The 26265-nt window shown below is 43.5% G+C and overlaps 3 protein-coding genes across 3 annotated transcripts in view; 1 reads left to right on the top strand and 2 right to left on the bottom strand.

Annotated features, from left to right (window-relative positions):
- cubn (cubilin (intrinsic factor-cobalamin receptor)) overlaps positions 1–11356 on the bottom strand; it is a gene marked incomplete at both ends in the record, with an annotated part of 36088 nt that extends 24732 nt beyond the window's left edge. Inside the window, 22 exons of the mRNA XM_083682397.1 lie at positions 154–284; positions 541–766; positions 928–1093; positions 1199–1374; positions 2864–3020; positions 3280–3470; positions 3723–3885; positions 4147–4328; positions 4442–4676; positions 4794–4912; positions 5133–5319; positions 5440–5564; positions 6163–6258; positions 7068–7199; positions 7790–7958; positions 8669–8792; positions 8921–9024; positions 9137–9238; positions 9331–9369; positions 9479–9571; positions 10825–10954; positions 11238–11356. Coding sequence (XP_083538523.1) covers positions 154–284; positions 541–766; positions 928–1093; positions 1199–1374; positions 2864–3020; positions 3280–3470; positions 3723–3885; positions 4147–4328; positions 4442–4676; positions 4794–4912; positions 5133–5319; positions 5440–5564; positions 6163–6258; positions 7068–7199; positions 7790–7958; positions 8669–8792; positions 8921–9024; positions 9137–9238; positions 9331–9369; positions 9479–9571; positions 10825–10954; positions 11238–11356 — 3166 coding nt within the window. The remainder of the gene's footprint in view (positions 1–153; positions 285–540; positions 767–927; positions 1094–1198; positions 1375–2863; positions 3021–3279; positions 3471–3722; positions 3886–4146; positions 4329–4441; positions 4677–4793; positions 4913–5132; positions 5320–5439; positions 5565–6162; positions 6259–7067; positions 7200–7789; positions 7959–8668; positions 8793–8920; positions 9025–9136; positions 9239–9330; positions 9370–9478; positions 9572–10824; positions 10955–11237) is intronic.
- Positions 11357–11875: 519 nt separating this feature from the next.
- Positions 11876–17397, bottom strand: trdmt1 (tRNA aspartic acid methyltransferase 1). The gene is made up of 11 exons (XM_083678747.1): positions 17270–17397; positions 16635–16744; positions 15753–15829; positions 15348–15419; positions 14888–14953; positions 14479–14548; positions 14298–14381; positions 13761–14110; positions 13468–13525; positions 13214–13343; positions 11876–12761 (listed from the first exon to the last, which is right to left on the bottom strand). The coding sequence occupies exons 1-11, from the start codon at positions 17367–17369 to the stop codon at positions 12661–12663; spliced, it is 1218 nt and encodes a 405-aa protein (XP_083534873.1). The 5' UTR covers positions 17370–17397; the 3' UTR covers positions 11876–12660.
- A 1161-nt stretch (positions 17398–18558) lies between these two features.
- On the top strand, positions 18559–25645 carry vim (vimentin). The gene is made up of 9 exons (XM_083673730.1): positions 18559–19198; positions 19802–19862; positions 21811–21906; positions 22367–22528; positions 23404–23529; positions 23806–24026; positions 24467–24510; positions 24855–24937; positions 25177–25645. Exons 1-9 carry the CDS (start codon positions 18657–18659, stop codon positions 25216–25218), a joined length of 1377 nt encoding a protein of 458 aa, XP_083529856.1. The 5' UTR covers positions 18559–18656; the 3' UTR covers positions 25219–25645.
- The last annotated feature ends 620 nt before the right edge of the window (positions 25646–26265 follow it).

Raw genomic sequence — 26265 nt, 5'->3', positions numbered from 1 at the left:
TGCATTCTTCCTCTAAGCGTATTGTTTATTCTATTTTCCATGGAAAAGCTTTGGTTTGGAGATACCACTATTCTGCTGGATTGTCCTCCCCATAACCCACATATACGATATGTAAAGAGGTTTATTTGACTGTGTTGTCTGGGGTAACTGTACCCGTGGTGGCGTTGAGGGAGACATAGTTGGCAGCGAAGCCCTCGACTGCGATGCTGGCGTCAGTCACAAACAGGATGGCCATCAGGTTGTCTGTGCTGGTCAGGGATGGGGGGACTGACCGCCCACAGTATCTGACAACAAAGAAGGTGAGAGACGGATGAAAAACCGAAAATCTGTTTTTCAGAGCAAAACAATAAAAACTTAATTTTCATGAGTGTACTAAAAACATTGAGTTTTGGCTAATGACCAGAGGCAGCAAATTCATGCTCTTTCATCACATAGTGAACTCTAATTTCATATATATATATAAATAAATAAAAACATCATCCTTAGGTAAAGCAAAGCTAAAGAGTCCCTAACATGTTGGCATGGAGTTGTACTGTATACCTGCCAATCTTGGTGCCAGTCTGCACAGTGCCGTTGTCATACACCTCCACGTAGTCAAAGTTACAGTTGGTGTGGTACTCCAGGTTGAAGGAGGTGAAGGACAGCCGGATGATGTTACCGGGGGCAACAGAGATGAACCAGGTACAGTTGGCTCCGTGGGGGTAGTTGGTGGGATGGCCAGGACTGGTGACAGTGCCAGACGGGTCAGTGAGTGTCTCGCCACAACCTGTCATGGCATCAAACAGAAAGGCATGTTCAAACCAGGTCAACATAAATGTTCAAACCAGGTCAACATAAACTGTAGTTTTCCACCTAACTCGACCCATATAGAGACATGAGCTTCCAGGCAAGACAGAAGTACATATCCCATGACCACTAAAAGCTTACCTTCTTCCACAGAGGCGTATGCAGCGATGAAGCCTAGGTTGGTGACAGAGGAGTCTGTCTTGAAGCGGATGTACATGGACCTCTGGGTGGACTGCAGCAACGCGGGCATCTGGGTCCCGCAGTATCGGCCAATCAGAGTAGAGCTTGGGGTGGAGCCGTCCCTAACCTGGGGGAGAGTTGATGTTTATGTCTGTTCGTCTGCTCTCTTTAGAAAGGCTAGATGTACTGTACAGTAGAAGCCCTGTAGAGGGCTGAAGTGACCCGCACATACCTCCACGTAGTCATAGACACAGGAGCCTCCCTCGATGTCGAAGGAGAGGAAGTTGAGGGTGACGACGTAGCCCTGAGGCTGGTTGATGACCCATTCACACTCCTTGTTGTGGGGGTAGGCGTTGGGGTGGTAGGGGGAGCGGATCTGACCGGCGCCAGAGAAGGTGCCACCACAGCCTGGGGGGCACACACACACACACAGAGAGAGGGAATAGAACCAGGGTGAGACTAGGCCTAGGACTAGGACTAGGACTAGGACTGGGACTGGGACTAGGCCTAGGACTGGGACTGGGACTAGGACTAGGACTAGGACTGGGACTAGGACTAGGACTAGGACTAGGACTGGGACTGGGACTGGGACTAGGACTAGGACTAGGACTGGGACTGGGACTGGGACTAGGACTAGGACTAGGACTAGGACTAGGACTAGGACTAGGACTGGGACTGGGACTGGGACTAGGACTAGGACTAGGACTAGGACTAGGACTGGGACTGGGACTAGGACTGGGACTAGGACTAGGACTGGGACTGGGACTAGGACTAGGACTAGGCCTAGGACTGGGACTGGAACTAGGACTGGGACTGGGACTGGAACTGGGACTGGAACTGTTCTGGTGTTGTGTGGAACTTGATTGTAATGATACATTGTATTATGTGCTGTGTGTTTACTGTATGTATTGGACCATAACCAATGCCACACCGGACATTTCTTTAAGAAAAATACAAATAGAAATAGAAATTCAACTGAATTCATCTCTTCTGCTTTCTCATTTCAATGTCTTGTTCTATCAAATGTTCACCTCAAATGTTCACCTCATAACAATCAAACTGAGTGGCAGTGGACTGTACTAAGACTTTTGGGAAAGGATGTTAAATCCTTTCTAATTCTAATGGACTGCAAACCAATTGCTTTAAAACACCATCTATTGTATAATGAAAATGCTGAACCTTTCATTTGGGATCACCTATCAAGCATCTCCCTCTACACTGACTGTAGACATTCTAATATGGGGTGAAATACGTCAGCATTGGGAATCACATTCAATATTCTGCCCAGGCCCTGACAGCAGTGCTAATGTAGTCAGTCTGACAGTCCATTTCCCTCAGTGGAGATGGAAGGTAGGCTGTATTTGGCATTAATACCAGCCACTCCTGATCCGCATGGTCTGCACTGTATGGTTCAATAGTGCAGACAAAGCAAAACAACTGGCAATTAACTGGCAGAATAAGAGAGCTGTATGCATGTAGGCAAGGGACAGCAGACACAATGTATGAGGCATTTTAATCCATCATACACAACACTGACACTTTTACTGGACTAACCATGGGGGGGGAGGGATGGGGGATGGGGGATGGAAATGTAATTACTACAGAAGCAGAGATCTATGAGACATGTGCCACGGTGTGGCAGGTCTTTAAAGGGTTCCTCTCTCTCTTGTCAAGAATGAATGCTCAATACTGTTCTACATGACTACATGTGGGGGGTGTGCAATACATGTGTGTCTCAGGGGGGTGGTGCAAAAAAAAAAAATTCCCCTCGGGGAACAATAAAAGTACCAAAAAAAAAAAAGAAATCTCATTATTACTAGAACCACATGTCAAATGATAATATACTGTAGTATACTGTATAATACTGGTGTATCTGTGGCGTGCCACTGTTTCTCACCGACTTCGTAGAGGGCTCTGAACCCGGCACGGCTGACCGACAAGTCGGACTTGAAGCGGAGCCAAAGACTGTTAGAGGTGGAGACGATGGGAGCAGGCAGAGTGACGCCGCAGTACTTCCCTATCAGAGGGTGCGTCTCTCCGTCCCCATCACGTACCTGAGACATGGAACGTAATAGCGATCACAAGCAACATCGCTTGATATCAAGAGGTACAGGACAGCCATGCAGACATACAGGCGGCATGCATGCACACACACACACACACACACACACACACACACACACACACACACACACACACACACACACACACACACACACACACACACACACACACACACACACACACACACACACACACACACACACACACACACACACACACACACACACACACACACACTCTTAGTTGTACCTCCACATAGTCAAACATGCAGCCACTGTGGGACTCCAGGTCCATGTGTGTGAAGTTGAGGGAAATAATTTCGTTGGGAGGCAGGCGGATGAGGTAGATACACTGGCGATTGTGAGCGTAGTTATTGGGCCAGTTGGGAGAGATGATGATGCCCTCACTGTCTGTGTAGGTGCCCCCACAGCCCGGGTCAGCTAAAACACAATCAGAGATTATACTTTCTGTTAAGGATTTCCTCAGGCCCACCTACTGGTGTACAACTGTTTTTGGGGAACTGGGGAAATATACCAACTGGAGACATTAACACATGGAAGGTGAGAACACATAGGATTGTATTTGTATTGTGTTGTGCAAAGATAGAGATATGATTGTGAAAACTTGAAAGAGCTTCTCCTTTCATCTCAGCCAGAATCTGAATAATGAAAGTAAATGATCAGGCTTCCTACATGGAGAAGTGGTGTATGTGATGTGGAAGCCTTGGTCAGCGGTGATGTAGTCTGAGTGGAAGTGGATCCATGCAGCTGGTCCTGTGGTCTGGATGGGGGCAGGAGATAGCGTGTCGCAGAACTTCCCCAGAACCTGATCCTCTGGGAGGAGACCATCCCGGATCTAGAACCCAGAACCAGGGCAAAGACAGACAACCGGGATATTTACTGTAGGAGAGCTAGAACACATTTAGGTTCTGATTATATATAAGCGTATTCTCTCTATTCCAGTGCACATGGGTGTGCATGCTTTTGTTCCAGCCCAGTGCTAACGCATCTGATTCAACCAGTCATCAAGCCCTTCATTAGTTGACTCAGGAATGTGTTAGTGCTGGGCAGGAACAGACTGCTGAACTAACATCTTGGTGTTGTCATGGTGCCTCACCTCCAGGTAGTCATAGTTACAGTCGGGGTGTTGTTCCAGATGCAGGGTTCCGAAGGCAAAGGTGATGAGCAGGCCAGGGTTCACGTCCACCGTCCAATAGCAATCGCGGTTGGGAGGGTAGTTGCCAGGGTAACCAGGGGACTTAATGTTACCGTAGGAGGCGGTCAGGTCGCCACCACAGACTGGGGGTGAACAGAAGGGTACAGATCAGATATGCCCATATGTCCATTGTAAAATGCTACTTTCCAGGGCCAGTCACACACACACACACACACACACACACACACACACACACCTGGTGCCTGTGACTGCCAGGCCACGGTGAAGCCCCCTGCATTGATGGAGTGGTCAGATCGGAACCAGAAGTAGAGGGTATTGTGGGAGCTAAAAAGCTCAGCAGGGGCGTTGGTGCCACAGTACTTTCCAATCTGGTAGGCTGAGGCACTGTCGCCGTCGTGAATCTGAAGAAAGTCGTAGTTACAGTTGGTGCTGACCTCCAGCTCAAAGTGGGGGAAGGTGATCCGGATAATCTGGAGGGAAACACACACAATTGACACATTACATTAGAGGTTGTCTCTGAATGGTAAAGGCAATACAAAGCCTTGCGATGCTTACAGCGTAGTTTGGGAGCGATGGATGAGACTGACCTTGTCAGAGTCAGTTCTGATGACCCAGGCACAGCTGACCAGGTGGTCATACTCGTCACCCCCTGGAGTGTTGGGATAGCTGAACGTACCGGCTAGACCATTCAGGTAACCGCCGCACACTGAAACACACAGATACAGGTTGATACACACATGTACACAAACAAATCGTAGTGTACACATACATGCACATTCACACATATTACACACACACACACACACACACACACACACACACACACACACACACACACACACACACAAATACACACTTGCACAAGTACTAACCTACAGTACATACAGTATACACACAAGCACAAGTATGCGCACACACAAACACACCTTGCTGAGCGGTCTCGCAGTTTGGACCTGTCCACTGATCTGTGCAGGTGCAGGTATATCCGTTGGTCCCGTCGTTGCAGGAGCCTCCGTTCTGACATGGGTTACTAGAACACTCATTTGTGTTCTGGTCACAGTTCACCCCTTCCCAACCAGGGTTACACGTACAGATGTATCCAGTGGCTGTGGGCTGAATGTATGGAGAGAGAAAAAAGAGTACCTTATGGGATGTAATCAACATACAAGCAATACCTACATGTATCTGTCATACCACCCAACATTGTTAAATATGGCAGAATGGCACACTCACCACACACTGTCCATTGACACAGGGGTTGTTGGTCTGGCAGATGTTGCTGCTCAGTGTACATCCTGTGGGGCCATAGCCACTTCCTACGTAGCCTGGAGGACAGGTGCAAACTGGGATGCTGGAGCCTGGAGGCAGAGGTATGATACAGTATCATGTGTAATGTTTTGAGCACTTAATTAATTCAAGATATTTATGCATTTCTAGACAGTCAGGGGCAATGTATACAGTATGTTCTGGCTAAATACAGTCTGTTAAGAGAAATAAAACACTCTGCAACAGCTGTTTGCTGTTTCTCTGTCGTTTGTTTCCTCCTAAAAGAATCGAGGACTCGGGGCAAAAGTCCAGTATCAGTTATTCCCTTATCCATGTACTCTAGCTGTATCTCATGTGATACCATAATGATGATCTAGTCTATGAGCTCCCAAAAGCCTTTAAAGAGGATGTCACTCAGCAGGGTGTAATGGTGGAGGTAGGAATGTAGTAAAGCTGTAAATGCCTGTCTTAATGGCCCTTTCTTATCCACATTGCCACTGGTCATGCGGTGCAGTAAAACAACTATAGATATGGACGCGTGTGTGTGTGTGTGTGTGTGTGTGTGTGTGTGTGTGTGTGTGTGTGTGTGTGTGTGTGTGTGTGTGTGTGTGTGTGTGTGTGTGTGTGTGTGTGTGTGTGTGTGTGTGTGTGTGTGTGTGTGTGTGTGTGTGTGTGTGTGTGTGTGTGTACCTGGAGTGGCAGAACAGGTAGCCAGGGGGTAGCAGCCTCCATTGTTAGTGGCACAGATGTTGGTCTGAGTGCAGGTCCTTCCATCTCCCTCATAACCTGGACACATATCAATCCATCAATCACTCAATTAGTCAATAAATCAACCAATATATCTATTAGTACTCACAATATAAACCAAAGATTGATACAATTGAGAGAGTCCCAAAAAGTATTATTGTGCAGAGCACAATGAAGTCAAATTCTACTATGAAGGGTACACTGGCAGACTGAGAGATACTGAAATATGAGAGAGAGTGATGGAGAGAGCGAGTGATACAGATAGAAAGGAAGATGAAAATAGAAACCGAACACAATGGGGAAGGAGAGAGTAGGCTCCTACACTACACAGACTTAAGCAGTAACACACAAGAAGGTGTGCTATATCATGGATATCGTAATGGCTGTGATGCGGTCATAGGTCAGAATCCTTCCATTGCAACATTTTCGTTATTGAATTTAAAAAAAAAAAATGTTTTAAAGCTACAATATCCTGAAGACTGTTTATGGCGTATGTATACAATTTGCAGGTGAAATTGATGAGGTAGCCATGCTGATATAGCGGATCAGAACGGCTGGAATGCTTCTTGGCCAATCACAATGCTTCATTTGATCAACCTGTTGTATAAATCTGCTTAGAACACGATTACAGTAAACCACCATGAGTCAGCGGGCCTTCATCTGCCAACTGGCATCTGCAAGAACCAAAGAGAGAGGAGAAACAAGGGCCGCTTTCTTCTGTGGCACTTACCAGTTCAATCTGAGTTACACCACAGAACATTATGCACGATCACTTTGGGTAAGGTCAGTGTATGTGAGCTGTATCAGAGTACCATCAGAGTATCTGTAAGGGGGACATATACAGTTACCTGGAGGACAGGGTCCACAGTGGAAGGAGCCCATGGTGTTGAGGCATTGAACTGTGGGAGAGGTGGAGCAGCCTCCATTGTTGGTGGAACACTCGTCCACATCCTGACAGCTGTAGCCGTTGCCCTGCCAACCTGAGGGAGGACAGACCACAGGATTAGACACAGGCATGTTCAAGAGTCACTGTTACACATACTGTATATATCTATATGCAATTCTTGTTTCTTAAGAGGATGCGTACAATTGACCAACGCCCACAAAGTACTGTACTGTAGGCCTACTACCCTGTTTGAATGTTACAGAGAGGACTCTGTTCCTCTGTAAAGGTTGTATAATCAGGATGGGATTGGTCCCAGAGTAAGGAAATATGATCCATACCCCTTAATGTCACAACACTATCTGAGTGAGTTGTACTACAAGGGAGCAGTGTTCAGTTCATATTCAATAACCCTCATGATGGCAATCCTGTGCTTGCTGTACTTTCCCACGTCTAAACCAAATGAACACAGTACAACTTAATTGTGGTGTATTTCTGTGTATTTCTCCTAGATCCAATATTTACAGTACTCTTGTAAAACTAAATACAAGAGCACTTTTGTTCAAGAGAAAAACATGATATTTCGGAGGCTAGAAGAGGCAACCATAAGGTGGAAGTCATTTTAGGCTTTCATGAAACCCTATTCATTTTACCATCGATGATAAAGACACTGTGACCAGGCCTTACCTGCTGGACAGGACCCACAGTAAAATGACCCCTGGGTGTTGAAACAGTCCACAAGGGGGTTGGTGGAGCAAGGCTTGTTGGGAAGGTTACACTCATTCACATCTTCAATGCAGGCTGTGTTGCCGGCAGGAGACATCCAACCACTGTCACAAATACACTTGTACTTGGGCTGTAGGGAACAATGACAATAATATGGCATAGATGAAAACTCATAGACAGAACATTCATCAAACAAACCACATTTAGACCCACCTAAAGTACAGTGTATCACAAATGTGACTCGACAGACAAGGCATTCTCCACTGACACTCGGTTCGATTAAGAACGGGGGGGCATTTTGTGTGAATAAAATATGTCATAGGGATATTGCATGACGTACAATCCACTTATTCCATTTGATATTTTCAAGTAGTAATTGGTTACAGCTGCAAAGAATATCCTCTCATAGTGATGTATAGAATACGCTAGCAGCGGTACGACTGTAACCTCATCAGTTTACACACTTAGATAAATCTACCATGTTAAATGGTGCCTTCACACTGGTGAACATTTCCACACAACATCAAGCTAATTGACCATATATCACTGCAAGCTAATTGCTTGAAGCAAAGGGAAAGGGTCATTGGCTGAAAAATGACCTTGTCTCGACAATCTTTATTAATCAAGCCACTTTGGCTTTCACGAGCTCTTTACACACCACTAGTACTCATGTCTAGTCCTTTTTTCTTTTCCTTTACCTTAATGGGGTCGTCTAATGGCTGAGAGAAACTGCTGACTGTTCTGTCTCTGACCAGATGAAGCCAATAAAAGAACAGGGGACACCACCAACTCTATCGTATCTCTCTTGATGTGTTTCACGCCTGACAGATTCAACATTACCTGGTTGGGTGTGACTCTGTCTGAGTCGATGCACGTCCCATGCACACACAGGTCCTGACCTCCCTGACAGTCGTCATAGCGAACCGTGCAGAGTGTCCCGGACCACTCGGGAGAACAAGTGCAACTGGATTAGAAATATGAACAGAAAAAAACGTCAATCAAAGTCTGTGGGGACAGAGACACCTTAGCATACAGGCTGTATTAATAAATGTGTGCTGCTGTTGAAAAATACAGTGTACTGTAGAGTCTTACGAGAAAGATCCAGGGTTGTTAACACATGTGGCTCCGTTCTGGCATCCCTGAGCCGTCCCGGCAAAGGTCTGACACTCATTTACATCTGTAGCACAATTAGGACCCTGCAGAGGATTCAAGTGATAATGAATCCATACACTGTATCCGTTCATCAGCTGACAATCCCAGACATACAGTACATATGAATGATTAGACCACAGTCCAGTTCCCACTCACCGACCAGTTGTTAGTACACATGCAGTGGTATGAGTCCAGGAGATCCAGACAGGTGCCACCATTCTGACATGGGTTACTACCACATGTCCTCCTTTGTACTGTCTTAAGAGAGAGAAGAAGGAAGGGGTTAGGGAAGTCTGCAACTTCTACGACATATTTGCAATGCACTATATTCTAGCATATAGGGTATTTACCTGTTCTAGTGATGTCACTTTTGTTTCAAGTGCTGAGACCTGGAATCAGAGGATAGAAAACTATAATTTCAGAGCGTTTATGAAAATACATGTCATTGTACCAGAAATAGATACGAGAGCACAAAGTAGGAAATGGGAGGCGGCTGACCCGTGTGTTGAGCTGGTTGAGATTGTTTGTGACATCAGGAGATGTCCCACCGCCGGCTTTTAGAGTGTCAATGTCAGCTTTGTTAGTCTTGATCTGAAATAGTACAGAATGAGAGGTAAAATCACTTGTAACCATACAGTATATATGAGGAGTGATAGGATTTACACTTTGAATTTAGTGGTTAAAATGCAACTGTTTCATTACACAGTAGTTGTAGTTGAAGTATGTAGATTGTAGAAGTATGGAGCAACCAGGTTATGTTGTTACAGTAGATGTATCTGAGCAATGATAAGATATAACACCTGTACCTACTGTCAGGTAAATCCTTTATAATAACATGCTTGACTTAAATCTCAATGTCATCAAATGAATTACTGTGAAATCAAACGTGTTTAGGAACAAGATTTGTTGTCTTTTAATCTTTGGTCAAGATCTTGTGGAATTGCAGAGTGCTCCAAATTGTTAATGATTCATACTCTCATATGAGGAGAACCACGAGAACTTGGCTACTAAACACTGCACACTGCACACTGCACACTGCACACTGCACACTGCACACATGGAATAACGGAAATAAGTTCCTGAAGATATCTCTGTAATCAAGTTAACTTGATAAGGGCAATTCCACGGTAACAGAACGACCCTGGGACTCATAAGAGATGACCCTTGATAGAAAAGCTTGACAAACTATACAACTCTATGCATACATGCACGTAGGACACATGCACGTCTAACAGTTTGTTGAGCAGAATGATGATTAGAGAGTAAATGGGTGCCCCACAGAAATGCATACTTTCAGGATTTGAATGTCATTCTATATGTGATCACGTAGCTAAAATAGGAAAACAAATGTAGACATATACCTTACACTCTCATTAAGGCAATAATGTATTATTTTATCAACTTATATATAACATTAAAAAGGGAAATTGATTAAAAAAATTAAAAAAAACTCACAAAACATAAATCTGCCTTTGAAACTCAGAAGTCAAAGCCTTTGCTTATCCCTATTTTATGATGGAAGGGTTGAGAAATGTGTTTCTGACTTAATTTCTCTAAAATATAGCCTCTTAGCTTTCATTTGACACCCAATTTAATATGCTCTGATGAATTTCACATTTTATCCTTTTACACGCAACTGCCCATAACAAAATCAACCCCCAGTGCATTATGTTGTTTACCATGTCCATGGTGATAATGAGATGGTTGTCTGATAAGATTATGCATGGGTTATGAACCTCAGCATAACGGAAGAGGCTGTGTACTGTAAAAATCCAGGGATGGATGGATGGATGGATGGATGTGTGTGTGTGTGTGTGTGTGTGTGTGTGCGTGCGTGTCCTTACCTGACCCATGAGTTGAGTGAGGTCCTCAGACCCCACTTTGACACTCCCTGACCCTGAGGTCTGGAAGCGGATCTCTTTGTAATCTCCAGTAGAGAACACCAGATTTCCATTGTCTGATAACATACGTGGCCTGTGGATGATACCACCAGATAGGATAGAATATAAAACATGGTGCTACTCTTGAGCTGTATTTCCACATTTATACATAGACCGATAAGAACAGCAGGCCATGGTTAGGAAATTAGCAAAATATCATGCTGCATTGTTTATTGTTCACTAAATATGGACAAAATATGACATTTAATCTCATTGCATCGCAAGTTGAAAACCACATTAGTAAATCTGGCTGTATATCGACAAGCCCAACATCCATCATCACTTAGGGTAAAATCCGCTGTTATCATCAAACTCACTGGTCACTGCTGATGTCCCTCTTACTGCGGCCTTGGGCATGCTCCCCTTGGTCACACTGTAGTCCAGCCAAGAAGAGGAGGCCGAAGAGTAGCCAGGAGAGCCCCTGTGTCCGAGCCATGCTGAGACTGCTGGTCCCAGGACACTCTTCAGACACTATACTGTCGTTTGACCTGACACACACACTCTAATGCCACCACAACAGAACAGGGGTGCACTTCGACCCTACACTTCCCAGAGGACTGCTCACTCAGAACCATAAAGCCCCCAAAATTACTTACGGAGGCAAGGGGGAGGGGGGGGGGCATTGTAGCATAATTACATGTTTTAGCACTTTATTGGGTGATTGACTTGGTCCATCACATGGTTTTAGAGATGAGTAACCAGAGGTTAGGAACTGCGGTGAACATTAGGTAACAGTAACACAGGAGGAGCTGTCTGAAGCAGCTGACATGATAGCTACAATACAATGGTCCAAATGAGTTCAATAAAATTTGTTCCTCAACGTTTTTGGACTTCCTTGATGAACATGAACATTCAACAAGGATGGGTAGAATCATAATGACTACTGTAAGGTCACGATGCAATACAAAAATCAATCATACATATAGGTTAATAAATAAGAGCGAAGTAATGAAATACAAATCATTTATTCACAATATGAACCAACAAGGTTGCAGCTTTAAAATTCAAATGAAAAATTCAAAGGAATCTGCATGATTCTGCCATGAAGTCCATGCACCGTAGCATCCCATTCACAGAGGGTTGTTAATACATACACTCACTGAGCACTTTATTAGGAACACCTGTACACCTTCTCATGGTAGAGGTGGTGTAATGGTGTGGGGAATGTTTTCTTGGCACACTTTGGGCCTGTTATTACCAATCAATCGTCGCTTGAATGCCACAGCCTATTTGAGTATTGTTGCTGACCATGTACATCCCTTCATGGCCACAATTTACCCATCTTCTAATGGCTACATCCAGCAGGATAATGCACCATGTCACAAAGCAAAAGTCATCTCAAACTGGTTTCATGAACATGACAATGAGTTCAGTGTTCTTCAGTGGCCTTCCCAGTCACCGGATCTGAATCCAATAGAACACCTTTGGGATGTGGTAGAACCGGAGATTCACAGCTTGAAAGTGCACCTGAAAAATCTGCAGGAATTGTGTGATGCAATCATGGCATCATGGACCACAATCTCAAAGCAATGTTTCCAACATCTTGTGGAATCAATGCCAATGAGGCTGTTTTGAGAGCAAAGGGAGGCCCTGCCCAGTATTAGTATAGTGTTCCTAATAAAGTGCTCAGTGAAAAAGAAGAACAGATGGTGACTTCAACTTGGTCCTCCAATAGTAAGCCTCAGTTAACACGTTTGACAGGAAAAAACAGTCTGTTCCTACAACCAGAATGTCTTTTGGTTAGGATACCATCAGCTGTATGAGCCTGGCCACCACATGCACATTCAGACTGTTGCCCAGGACTCTGTACTGCTGCTTGGCAGAGATATTCTTTGGGAAGGCTAGAAAAAAGGGGAAACAAATCATTACATCACTCTAGGTCTTACAAATAACTGGAGTCATTCCTGTCCTGATTGAGAGCTTTGGATCAAGAACTCCTCTCATCAACTTAGTCCTTCCTGGTCCCCCTCCTCAACCCCCTCCTGGCCTTCTTTCCCATGTCCTCTACCCTCTCTCCTCATATCACTGCACACTATAAGCTCCTTACACTAAATCCTTCCTATAGATAAACTAGTTCATTAGGCTTAGTTAGCACAGACACTAACCTGGCTACACAGAGCAAACTACTCAGAGGTCATACATTACATGACATTACATCAGCATGCATTAATGCTTCAAAGAAATTCACAAGATACTTCAACAACTTAAGTACCTTCTAAAACTGTTCTAACATGTTTCAAAGGAGGGGGGGGGGGACATTAAGAGAGTGGCTATTGGTGACTAAACAACTCACTGAAGTGCACAGGGAAGCCCATGAGGTTGGCTATCTCTCTGGGGGTGAAGTAGCGTAGCTTTATGCTGGAAAGCTGCTTCAGTTTCTGCTCCTCTGATAGCAGCTCCAGACCCTTAAACGCTGCTTCCATCTGAGAGGAACAAACACACAATAAGCTCAACAGTATGTCACATGTGACACGAATGACAGACACAGTGACTTAGTCACTTCAATAAAGTTGAATCTAATCTAATCTAATCTTAGTCAACACATACCTCTGTTTCCATACATGACTGAAGCACTGAACCTGTTCCCTCTACATAGTGTCCATATCTGTTGAATATCAAGGGACAGAACATCTGGTTAACAGTAAATAACAAATGTATGCTGTAAAACAAATGTATGTAAAAATACTAACCGAATAGCAAACTAACCAAGATAAATGCATGGTACTGATTATACTATGCAATGCTATACTTAGTTAGGCCATGGTTACAGTATACTATAACATGTTTCTATGCTATGATACATTCTACTGTGTCTGTCACTGTGTAGGTGGAGGCTGTACCCTTTAGTAAAGCAGACTGATCTCCTACAGGTGGGCCTGACTATGTCCATGAGCAGGGCGTAGCGGAGCAGGGTCTTAGGGGGCAGCAGGTACTTCTCCATCTCCTCTCCCCCCTCTCCCTCCCCCCTCTCTTCCTCCAGGAAGTCTTTGATCTGTCTGACCGACTGGTCACTGTTCTGACTGCTCTTCCTCTCAGCGTCCTGGGCAGTCTCCAGTTTGTACAGGATACGCCCCTCTTCCTCTCCGTCCCTCTTGTCTTCCTCATGGAAGGAGGTTCTACAGGAACTGTGTGAGGCTTGGGAATGGTCTGAAATGTCCCTCTCCGCAGGGTGTGGGAAACCCTCCAGAATCTGCTCATAAGGGGGAGATAGGTTGAACAAAAGTTGTTATGCTATGCCCAATGTATAAAACCAGGATTTCTACAGGTCTACGCATAGAAATCTAAAGCCATTGATTTATATAGGCTGTACAGTATAAGACAACTATGTTTAGCTATCTCTCTATAACATGATCAGTGTTGAGGTGAATGGGCCTCACCTCTGAAGAGGTGTGGAAGGAGAAGGATCCGGGTGTTGCCTTGGCAATGAGGAAGTAGCGTAGTCTTGAGTTTGGAATGCCCAACTGGGAAGAGGGATAGGGGAGGCTAGACCATCAAGTTGATGTGTATGCTGCTCATCAAGCACATCTGTATGCTAAAACAAAAAAGTGGATGTCTTACACTTGTCGGAGAGATCATGAGCTCCTGGTACGTGTACTCACAGTCCTTGAGTGTTTTCACCAAAGAGTCCCTATGGCAGAGTAGAACAGACTATTCAGAAGACGTGTTTGTCATCTCAGCCTGACAGAAAATATCTGCAATATCCATTTAAGGCTTACCACTATGATAAGATGGTAATTAATTGTAATTAATTGGGCAATTTGTGATTATAGCAGTATGATATAATTACATAGTTGTAATAGCTGTCTGAGGATATATTATTCTGAGGCTGGTTGAGAAAGTTCTCGTACAGATCCACAGTGACAAAGACAAGCAAAACAAACAGCCTGTCCCAGGACCCCATTGGCTGCCAACTGTGTCACCATGGTGACCCTCCAGAGCGCAGGGCTCACCCCATCTCCATGGTTACCTGGCGGAGGAGGTCTCAAATCCTTTCACATTCTCCAAAAGAATGAAGCGTGGTAGCTTGCTGAGCCTAGGGTCAAGAAAGGGCAGGGCATGCATTTATTCATGAAAAAAATGCAATTTAGACTGATTTGAATGTCTTGTTTCTGAAAATATTCTCATAACATTTCAATAATATACACCGACCATGCAACAGGATTTTACCTCCCTTTGTTCAAGAAAAATAAAGGATATTAAACAATAGATGCAACCAGAAAGAATGGATCAATGCCTACATAAATAGCCAGGCAACAAAGAAGGGAACCTGACTTAGTAATGGAGGAAAAGGCTGGATCAGGGTCAACCAAGCAGATAGAAAGAGAACAAGCAGAGAGAAGGCTATCCTGTGTAAAACTAAAACTAAATGTGAGTATTGGGAAGCGTGACAAGCACCAGGGGTTACAGTGATCCTGCGAATGTCTGACCTTGGTAGGAGATCCAGGATGTAGAGAAAGCTTTTGGCTCTGGGGTCAGAAACGTCACCTTGCAAGCCGATCCTATGGAAGGGGAGAAGATTGCTAAGTCCTTTTGATACTCATTTGCAGTATATAGGCCTGTTTGACAAGACATTGTCCTCAGTGAACCTACTGAACCTACCCAACTTCCTCATGCAATGCTGGGTTTTATTTATAGGAAGCATTGTCTACTGTAAGTGCTTACCAACATTTGGTATTGACCACACACACACACACACACACACACACACACACACACACACACACACACACACACACACAGACACACACACAGACACACACACAGACACACACACAGACACACACACAGACACACACACACACACACACACACACACACACACACACACCTACCTTGTGAAAGGCTGGCATGGGGGACTCATCAAAATCATATCAAATGCTAGTTTGTTGAAATCATCCAATGTCATTCCCTGAAATCAAATCAAAGTACTTTAGCTCATCTGACAAATCCTGTTGATAAATGTCTATTGTTGATGTTCACTATGTATGTTTTCTACCCATATGCAACATTTATGTGCCATGTGTTTATGACTGATGATTGATAGCTTATTCTGTAAGCATGGGACTATAGGAATCAGTGTCAGTCTTTGGGTAACCATTACCTCTTAGAAGCATATGTTCGTAATTTTACAACCAATAAAGACAGTTTTGCAACATGTCAGACTTGATAAAATCAGTAATCCCCTGGCTGGACTTGCTAAATCCACCTCAAGAACAAAGTCAAACATCTTTTTTTTTTCTGATCCTAGTTTAAAGGGGAGTTGATGAAGTTTGAAGAAGACAGAAATTTGTGCATCATTACTGGATGCTGACACAACAGACAACCTTTACCCCTCACTAAACTTCCTCAGTTATTCTTTTACCGAAGACAGCCAATTACTCCAGTAAAAAAGAAAATCCAGTCATGGGGCAATGGGAGCGGTGGGGGTAAAAATAAAAAAAACAGCCTGGATGTATGTTGTATAAAAAACTATACTATATGTATAGCTTGTACATATATAACTACATGTACAAGCTACCTTTTCCATGGTAAAACAGCACTTGCCAAATATGCATCGAGTGGGCCTCAGTAAGTAAAAAGCCAAAAGACTAATATTATTATGTGTGAATGATTGAGGCTAACCCTAGATTATTGCATTTCAAGATGCCAAGTCTTGTGAACCAGAGCCTGGAGGTCAGAGAGCTCAACCCATAGACATATTACTCCTCTCTCACCTCTATGGTCTTGGGCCGAAGGGATGTGTTGGGGAAGTTGTGTTTGTAGATCTCATTGGCTGTGGTGTTGACATCCACTGCAGCCACGACCTCTGCAGATACACAACTCTCTGAGGAAAGATAATTATTATACATCTTAATCAACATGAGAAGATGGACATCTACAGTATAGCTAAGAATACAGTAGGTACTGCCACTGAGGTCTGGTGTCTTGCTGATGTGCTTAGGCCAGTTAATGGTAAACAGACATTGTGCATCAGTATGCGGTGGACATTTTCTGTTGACTCTGACACACCCATAAGTAGACTGTATGAATGAGGACAGTGACACCTGTTGAAAGCTAAAGCATGACAGAGTGGGCTATAGCCAAGCCAGCTAGGTGGTTCAACACCCTGTCATGTTTACATGTGGTAAACAGCTTTGATCTCAGCTAACTAACAACTATGTAAAATATAACATACTGTTAAAAGCAAGATAGACATGCCTTAAGTAAAACTGGTGTGTTCTGGCTGGCAGGTAGGGCTAGGTATCTACAGTAGTTAGCTAGCGTAACCTGCTTGCCATCTTCTGCATGCTTGCCTTGCAAAAGCAAAAAGAAGGTCGGTTGTGACACAGGTATGGATAAGTTCACATACCTTTTAAGGCATAATGCATCCCTCCGATACCGCTGTATAACTCTAATACCCTGAGGCAATCCATTTGTAGTCCCAATAAATGCCGTGAGGTTGACAGCATGAAGACTTGTAAACGAGCACGTGCTACTGCTACATTTCCGATCAACGCACAATCGCCGAAGAAAGGTTCCGACATATTAAAGTTCGTCCGGCAGAATTATGCGCGCTGAGATAGACCTACTGCCTTGACATAAATACAATGGCTAACGTTTTGTTCTAAATTAGCAAAAATGTGTGGTGTGTTTTTCCCCTTGATTTGCTTCCAATTTATTTCACTTAATGATTTGATTTCGGAAACTTTAATTCCAAAGCTATAGTACAGCCACATATTGCCCTCAACCAATTGCTGTATTATAATGTAAAGTGTTACACACATGCACACGCATAATCATCCATCTGCTGTTTATATTGCTTACTGCTTATATTGTTCATATTGTTTATACTGTTTATACTGTCCATACTGTATATTTTTTAGTACTTCTATTTTTATTTTATTCTATTTTAAAACTTATTGTATTGTTGCACTACTCTGTGGCACTGTCACTTTTGCATTTCACTGTATACTTGTATGCACGTGACAAATAAAGAATCTTGAATGTTGAATCTTGTGTTACAGTTTTATTGAAAAGAGCGTTGCTTAGAAACCCAAAAGCTCCCAAAGCTCAGTGTGCATAGAATTGGAAATGGGATGGGGCACGGGAGGAGGACAATGCCATGATAATGTGTAGCCTATCCGACTAGGAGGGGTGCAGACAACTTGTGCAGCCAAGCAAATCTATTCTCATTCTCAATATGTTAAATGAAGATAGCCTATACTGTAGGCTTATTATAGAGAAACGGCATCAACTAAAAGCATAGCCTATTGATTGTATACAAATAAACCCAAGATTGCAACTGGAGCCATAAGAGCAATGGTGGCCATAAGGAAAGTCAACAATGCGTAAAAAGTGAATTAGGCTATGCCTAATAAAGAATTACAACCTGACTGTCTGTAGGCTATCCAGAGAAGTTCGCTTTAAATTCACATCAGCGCAAACAGAATGTTTGATGTTTGGTCTGGTGGGAAAACAACCTCATGAAAGAACAATGGGGGTGAGGCACAATGCGGGTCTTGACATACCGCTATTCACAGGTTCCCAGCTGCGTCACTCAAGCTTCGTGCACCGTTATGTCATTAGCATAGGGAGTGGACTATAAAACCGACTTTGGTCCACTGCGGAGTTCTCGCTGGGGCAGTGGTGTGCTTTGTTCAGGGTACTCATCACGCACAAGTGGAAGTCCAGTCTGAGGAAAACACCCTCTGAACCCTTTGAAGAGAGCTGTAAAACAGGGACCAAAGGATTACAATATGATGAACAGCCGGACAACCACCAGGCAACCGTCCTCTTACAAGAGGATGTTTGGAGGAGAGCGTCCCGCGATGGCTCGGTCTACCTACTCAAGCCGCCAGTACTCGAGCCCGGTGCGCTCCGCTCGGATGTCCTACAGCGTATCCTCCGCACCACCGACCATCTTCGCATCCAAGACCACCAGACTCCGTAGCAGTGCCCCGATGCCTCGACTTTCGTCCGATACCGTGGACTTTGCCCTTTCGGATGCCATCAACACAGAGTTCAAGACCAACCGGACCAACGAGAAGGCGCAGATGCAACATCTCAACGACAGGTTCGCCAGCTACATCGATAAGGTGCGCTTTCTTGAGCAGCAGAATAAGATTCTGATAGCAGAGCTGGAACAGCTGAAGGGCAAAGGCACGTCCCGTATCGGGGATCTCTACCAGGATGAGATGAGGGAACTACGGCGACAGGTGGACCAGCTCACCAATGAGAAAGCCCGGGTAGAAGTGGACCGGGACAACATGGGAGATGACATCGAACGGCTCAGAGAGAAGTAGGCTACGCATGAACTTTCTCTCCACAATAAAATCTGCGGAAAACAATATTAGTAGTTGGTAAACTAATCAATGCGTAAAAATACAAAGCAACTACATACACTTTTTTTCCCTCATTCATTCATTCATTCATTCATTCATTCATTCATTCATTCATTCATTCATTCATTCATTCATTCAACAAATCCAGATTAAAGGCAATTAAATGCGCTTTCCCCGACGTGTAGATGTAGTGTATTGTTCAAAGCACATAGGAGCAAGTTGTCTACATGTTTTGCTCTGAACATATTACGTAATCCCGAAGTATCTGAAAATGAGCTCATTCTCATGGCAACTTTCCATTGGAATGTTGTACGCTTCCTGAATTTGACTAAATTTTCCTTTTTGTTCAGAAATAAATAAATAATAATCTTTACTTTTACTCAGCTTGCAAAGATTTTACAAATATATATATATATATATATATATAAAACAAAATAGGTTCAATATTGTGTGTATACATTATAGTATTGTTCGTGGGGTGAAGGCTGCTTATGACTTTCTCACTAAATGGGTGTGGCACTTGAAATGCATTATGTAATACTCTCCAATAACATTTTTAGATTTCAGGATGAGATACTGCAAAAAGAGGAGGCAGAACACAACCTACAGAGCTTCAGACAGGTATGGTTACCTTTAATTATCCTTCCTTTATTTATCCTCCTTCATAAGTATTCTGAAAAAGACACAATATTCATTCAATCTTGCACATTTTTGTAGACATTGTACTCAACAATAGAATAGCATAGGCCCCACTGAATACCTTACATACTTTAGATCAACTTCATGCCTCATGTAGATAGCTTTGCATTCTAGCCAAGATAGAGATTCAAGGTTCATGTAGAAATGTTTCATTCAACAGCTTTAGTCAAATGACAGCCATGTTGGGCATGTTGCAGAGCCATACTGTAGGTCAAAGCCTTAAAATGTGTTATGTTGTGCAGTTTTGTTCCTGAAGTTGCATTGCATTGAGGAACTGTTCAGAGGGCTTTGTTACTGAGGACCTCTGTGATTAATGTGATCCATTGATTTACTCTACCACCTCATTAGGAGTGTCCTGTATTTATTGAAAGATCAAGATGTACATAGTTAATGTCCCTAAAGATCAAGAAATGCATTCAGTAAATACAATACAATCTATGTTTTAGTGAGTATGTGCACCAATTGTCTATGGAAGAGGCTTGTCATGAGTGGGTGCGGCTAGAGCTCAAATGCTGGGAGGTCTACAGGGGGAGCAGCTTTACAGTCACCACTTTGCCCAAAATAGAACAGAACCTTGTCTTTTCAGAGAGAAAGCTATGCACTGTATTCTGGTGTTCACTGAATGATGAAATGAACTTTAGGAGTACGGCACTAAAGCTGTATATTCCACAGTGTATCTAGCAGTTCAGTTCTATATTCCCATCACAGGACACCCAGTCAAGCTCCCTCATATTGTATGCACAACATACTCCAATAGTTTTGTAAAGGGGGGGGGATACTCTGTATTGGGATGCAACAATAGCCTACATTGCATTTAGTTTTCGCTGCGACTGTACTTTCCCCCTCTGTGCTATTGCCAGTGCGGTTCTTAGTGGGTCTGGGTTGCCAAAACCCAGAATATGATGTGAGGATAGGAGACAAGAGCCCAGCTGTGGAGACTTTGAGAAAAGAGGGAGGTGCACAGTAGCTCTCCATACAGACCGGTCTGGTTGGTCACTGTGCCAGTGTCAGTCAGGGTACTGCTCAGTGGACGGCTTTGTTCACCCTAATTATGGCAGGAAAGCTGATTCTCCAAGGCCATTGTTTCTCCGCTGATGAGGACATTGGGATTGTGGGTAAATGACAAAGCAAGCTGTTGTCTGAGTAGGCAGGACCAGTGGAGGGGGTGTTGAGCGGCGAGCACTGACTTCAGGCCCCTGGTTGGCAGCAGACAAATGAGGAGAGTGTTTGTTCAAGTACATCTGCTTCTGGCACATTTGGCTATCCATAGGAAGACAGAGCCCAGACTGGAGGTCAGCAATCTGGTTAGCTCTGTGTGTAAGCAAGAAACCTATGCTGGGAAGGATGAGGATGAGGAATTATAATTAATCCAAAGCAAATACAAAGCTGTCGTTTGTGGAAACATACAAAGCAAATGTATCAAATTTCCCCCCCCATCAACTTATAGAATAACATAGACCCACCATATTTGGAACGTTTTGAATACCTCCTGTATCATGACATTTTTCTGTACTATTCACAAGGGCTTTTAGATCCAGGAAGTCCCTGCATCTCTGCTTGATTTAATCTCATTACCTTTCTTCCTGTTGCTGGTGTTGCTAGAGACAAAGCAGGAAGCTGGTGGTTTGAATCACCCTAAAAGATGAACTGCATTGATACAGCAGGTCCTCTGAATATACATACCAAAGACTTATGTGTTCTGGTATAGGACTTCAATGGCTACAGTATGTCCATCATTGTTTTGTATCTCGGACATGGACAACAATTCTCTCTATTATTGAAACACCTACCACTGTTTCATGTTTTGTGAGATGCTATTATGGACAATAGCCTATACTCAAGTGCTCTACCATTGGTTTTTGTGATGTAGGACGTAGACAATGCCTCCCTAGCCCGTCTGGACCTGGAGAGGAAGGTGGAATCTTTGCAGGAGGAGATCATCTTCCTCAGGAAGCTACATGATGAGGTGAGTCAGTGACACAGTGTTCTTCTCACCTAACATCTGTCTATCCTGCCAAACCACCAATAAAGCCCTCAGAATGTCACCGTCACCAAGCTCTGAGAGGATCACCCTGATTGGCTAGGCTGCTAGGGTCATCGTCAAGGTGATTCCACGCGCTCAGAAGAAGCAGGGGAATTATGGTGGAAGAGGAAGACACAACGCAGAACGTTCAACAGCAAACCAATCAAAGCTATGGCTGGCATTTCCAAACCACTGAAAGAGAGAATTGTCCCATTTAGAAATAGATCATATTGTATGAAAATATACATTATCAATCACCAGATCTCAAGTTACACAACTCAATTAATGTACTGTGTATTGTATTGTAATAGGCACACTTTTTGTGACTGTTGTATATTAGCTGGGATGTTAGCCAGTAAACTAACCTTCATTGCCCTCCCTCTCTCGTCTGTCTCCTCTGCAGGAGGTTGCTGACCTGCAGTGCCAGATACAGGACCAGCATATCCAGATTGATATGGATGTGGCCAAGCCTGACCTGACCGCTGCCCTGCGTGATGTCCGTCTTCAGTACGAGACCCTGGCCAGCAGGAATATGCAGGAGTCTGAGGACTGGTACAAGTCCAAGGTCAGGACCTCACATTGTCTGTCCGTCTCTGTCTGTCCACATATCTGTCCGTCTGTATGTCAATCAGTCTAAACAGATAGCAACATAATTGAAAGTCATAGTAAAAAGAATATACCTGGCTTTTTAAGTCAGGCAGTCAGCAGGGACTGTACTTGGTAAAGTAAAATAAACATTAGAATTTTGTGACAATACTTACATTACATGGATGGTTTCGCAATGATTTGAATCATTTGTAATTTGCTTGATTGCTATTGTCTACTGATAAGCTGTGCTGTTTTAAAAAAAAACTTACAGTATTAGTAGTACATTTTGGTATATTAGCATTATACTGTGCAGTTGTAGCAGTGATCGCTCACTAGGGATGACAGAGTAAGTGTTCTATCCTGCAGGATTAGCCTCTCCTATCAGGCCAGATGGTGCTGGAGGGCACATTGGAAAGTGGACAGCTGTCCACACACTGAATGTACAGTAGAAGACAATAACTTGTTTGCACAGAGTGACTCACTTAAAAGCATATTGATCTTTTGAATAGAGAGACATTTGTGGGTTATAGTAAAAAAAAAAAAAAAAAAAAAAGAAAAGGGCAGATTCATTGATGTTCTAAGATTGCGTTTGAAGGAGACACAAATTATGTGTGTTGCGTTAAACAGTTAAACAGCCTGGCTCAAAGCCAGCGTGAGAAAAGAAGGCTGAGCGCTCAGCTTTTAATCTTAGGGTTCAGGAGAATGTTTTCTCACGCAAGTCTCTGTCTTGCTCACTCTCACCCTCTGTCTATCCCCTCACACATCAGTCACAGGTAATTATGGAATTAGAAGAATGGTAACTAAAAAGACTCTAAATAACTCAAAATTCTCTCTCCCCTTCCCCTCTCTCAGTTTAATGACCTGTCAGATGCTGCGGTCCGTAACAACGACTCCATCCGTCTGGCCAAGCAGGAGGCCAACGAGTACCGGCGTCAGGTGCAGGGCCTGACCTGTGAAGTGGATGCTCTCAAAGGAAGCGTAAGCATTTCCTGTTCCTGACCATTATCACTTGCTCTCATTCAGAGAATATCACAGTAGAATATCTGGCAGAGAATCTCCTGTGCTGAGTCAGACGAAATAAAACTTTAATGAGACTCCCAAAAATTCAGCAGCAACCTAAATGTTTCAAGCCATAGCAAAAAGAGAGTATCATAGAGTATACAGTACATTATCACAACATCAGCAGTGTTAGATTGTGTCAATACAATGACTATATTGCTTATCCTAATGCTCATGCCAACTGGTGTCCTGTAGAATGAGTCCATGGAGCGTCAGATGAGGGAGCTGGAGGAGGGCTATGGCATGGAGGCTGCAAACTATCAGGACACCATCGCCCGTATGGAGGACGACATCCACAACATGAAGGATGAGATGGCCCGCCACCTGAGAGAGTACCAGGACCTGCTCAATGTCAAGATGGCCCTTGACATAGAGATCGCCACCTACAGGAAACTGCTGGAGGGAGAGGAGAGCAGGTAACAGAGTGGAAATGGAGAGGAGGAAGTAGAGTGCAAATACATATGTATGTATGTATGTGTGTGTGTGTGTGAGAGAGTGAGAGAGAGAGAGAGAGAGAGAAAGAGAGAGAGAGAGCAAGAGATTATTTATGTGAATGAATGTTGATGATGTGTGAGTGTGTGTACAAGTGTTTTGCCAGCCAGTGTTTATAGTGATCTTAAAGTTCTTAAGTGTCTGTATGTGGTTTATTAATCAAAGAGACAGAAGAATAATGCTTAAACAAATGGTTGTATCTTTATGTTCTCCTCTGGACTGTAGCTAAGCATAGTAATAGAGCCTTCTAAGTAGATTAATGGGCCTGTGGTTGGCATGCCACTTTCTGAAAACCTCAGTCCTCTAATAGGCTTTTCCTCTTCTTCATCCCTCCATCCCTCCCTCCTCTTTATCTTTCTCCCAGAATTACCACTCCAATGCCCAACTTTGCATCATTCAACCTGAGGGGTAAGTTTTCACTCTCCATCTCTATTGAAAAGGCGATAGAACACTTCTAGGTGTGGAAAAGCAAAGCAAAGTCTTGAGGATGTGAATGCCAGCAAAACCAGTGAACAAACGCTACCCTCATACAACCTTAAACAGCTGAGCCCTTGATAACAAATTAATTATAGATGAGACTCTGAAGGTGCCTGTCAAGGAGAAAGTATGTAATGGAATGTCAAACAGTTCCAGCTTAACATTTATGGCAATATAAAGGTCCTGTATAACATAATTCAGTTTATTATGTATATTGATCATGAATATAGCTTGTTGTTTGTAATGCACTTTATCAACGTCTTCCTCTACTATAGAAACCATGATGGAGACTAGACCAATGATTGACAGCTTGTCGAAGAAGGTTGTGATCAAGACCATTGAGACCAGAGATGGCCATGTAAGTACAGTATAACCATTATAAGCCTATAGGATGAAGCACACACGGACAAGATGTAAGGCACTCGAAAGGCTGAGGTTTGCATGGTCTATCCATTCCACCTTTTGCTTTGATATAGAAAGACTTTAATGTCCTCTAAATACACTAACTATTACCCCCCCCCCCACACACACACACACACACACACACACACACACACACACACACACACACACACACACACACACACACACACACAGGTGATCAATGAGTCGACCCAGAACCATGACGACCTGGAGTGAACTTCCAGCATTACAAGATGGAGGAAAGAAGGGGGGTTAATGTAATAACATTTCATTGTTGAGGGATAAGGGGAAGAAATTGGGATATTCCTTGTCTTCTTTCTGTGAGGGTAAACTAAACAAAAAACAGACAAACAAACAAAAACAGCTTTAAAAGTGCCTTTTTGACACGCTAGGGTTGTGCTGAGTACCGTAGAATAGACACTGTTTAGAGGAGAGAGAAAACTGCTTTACTGAATGTTTCTGTTTACTACAGTCTCTAGTTTACACTCAACATGTAAGACCACAGCAACACTTTGAGCAATAGCTGCTATGTTTTCTATTGTTATTTACCAAATCATGAAAAAGACTGATACACTGTTGCATGTACACAACAACAACACCAAACTGTCAGTGCTTCTGTAAGTCAATAAATCTTTCAAAAAAACTGCAGGTGTTTACTTTTGTTTTTACCAGTCCGGGGACATAATCCATTGCAACAGTCTGAGGTACAGTATGTTGGCCTACTGGGTATGAGTTTGGGTCATATTCATATCTTGTACTCTGAGAAGACAGCACAAGATTTTGCATGTCAATTTTTCATACCATCTGCCAAATGGAGTGAAGTGTGAAAATTATTAAGTCCCTTTGACTAGCCTCCAGACCCTGCATTCCAGTTTAAAATAACTCTGGTTGAGCTAAAGCCTTGTGTGACAGAGTATACTCAGGCACTGCTGACTCACACAACCATGACAGCTTCCCAAACTCCGCTCTGAGCCCCAGCCTCTGGCAGCATCAAGGGAAAGAAACCAAGCTTGGTTGAGAGTTGAATCATTGTATCCACCCTATAACTGAGTTTGGAAGGTAATCATCATAGTTGGAAAAGAATGATTGTATCACTAGTAAAACAGTATACACAGCAAGCTTAGAGTGTATGTAGATAATGCACTTGAACTTCCTCACACCCTCACCTTGTGTGCCTTTGCACCAATCAGAAGTAAGCTGGATCAAGAGCTCAGTCCCCTGATACTGTTATCCCTCTGACCTGTTTTTGAATAGCATTCCCGT

The sequence above is a fragment of the Argentina silus genome (assembly GCF_951799395.1).
Source record: "Argentina silus genome assembly, chromosome: 1".
Taxonomy (NCBI): Eukaryota; Metazoa; Chordata; class Actinopteri; order Argentiniformes; family Argentinidae; genus Argentina; species Argentina silus.
This window is presented reverse-complemented; position numbering and strand designations above follow the sequence as displayed.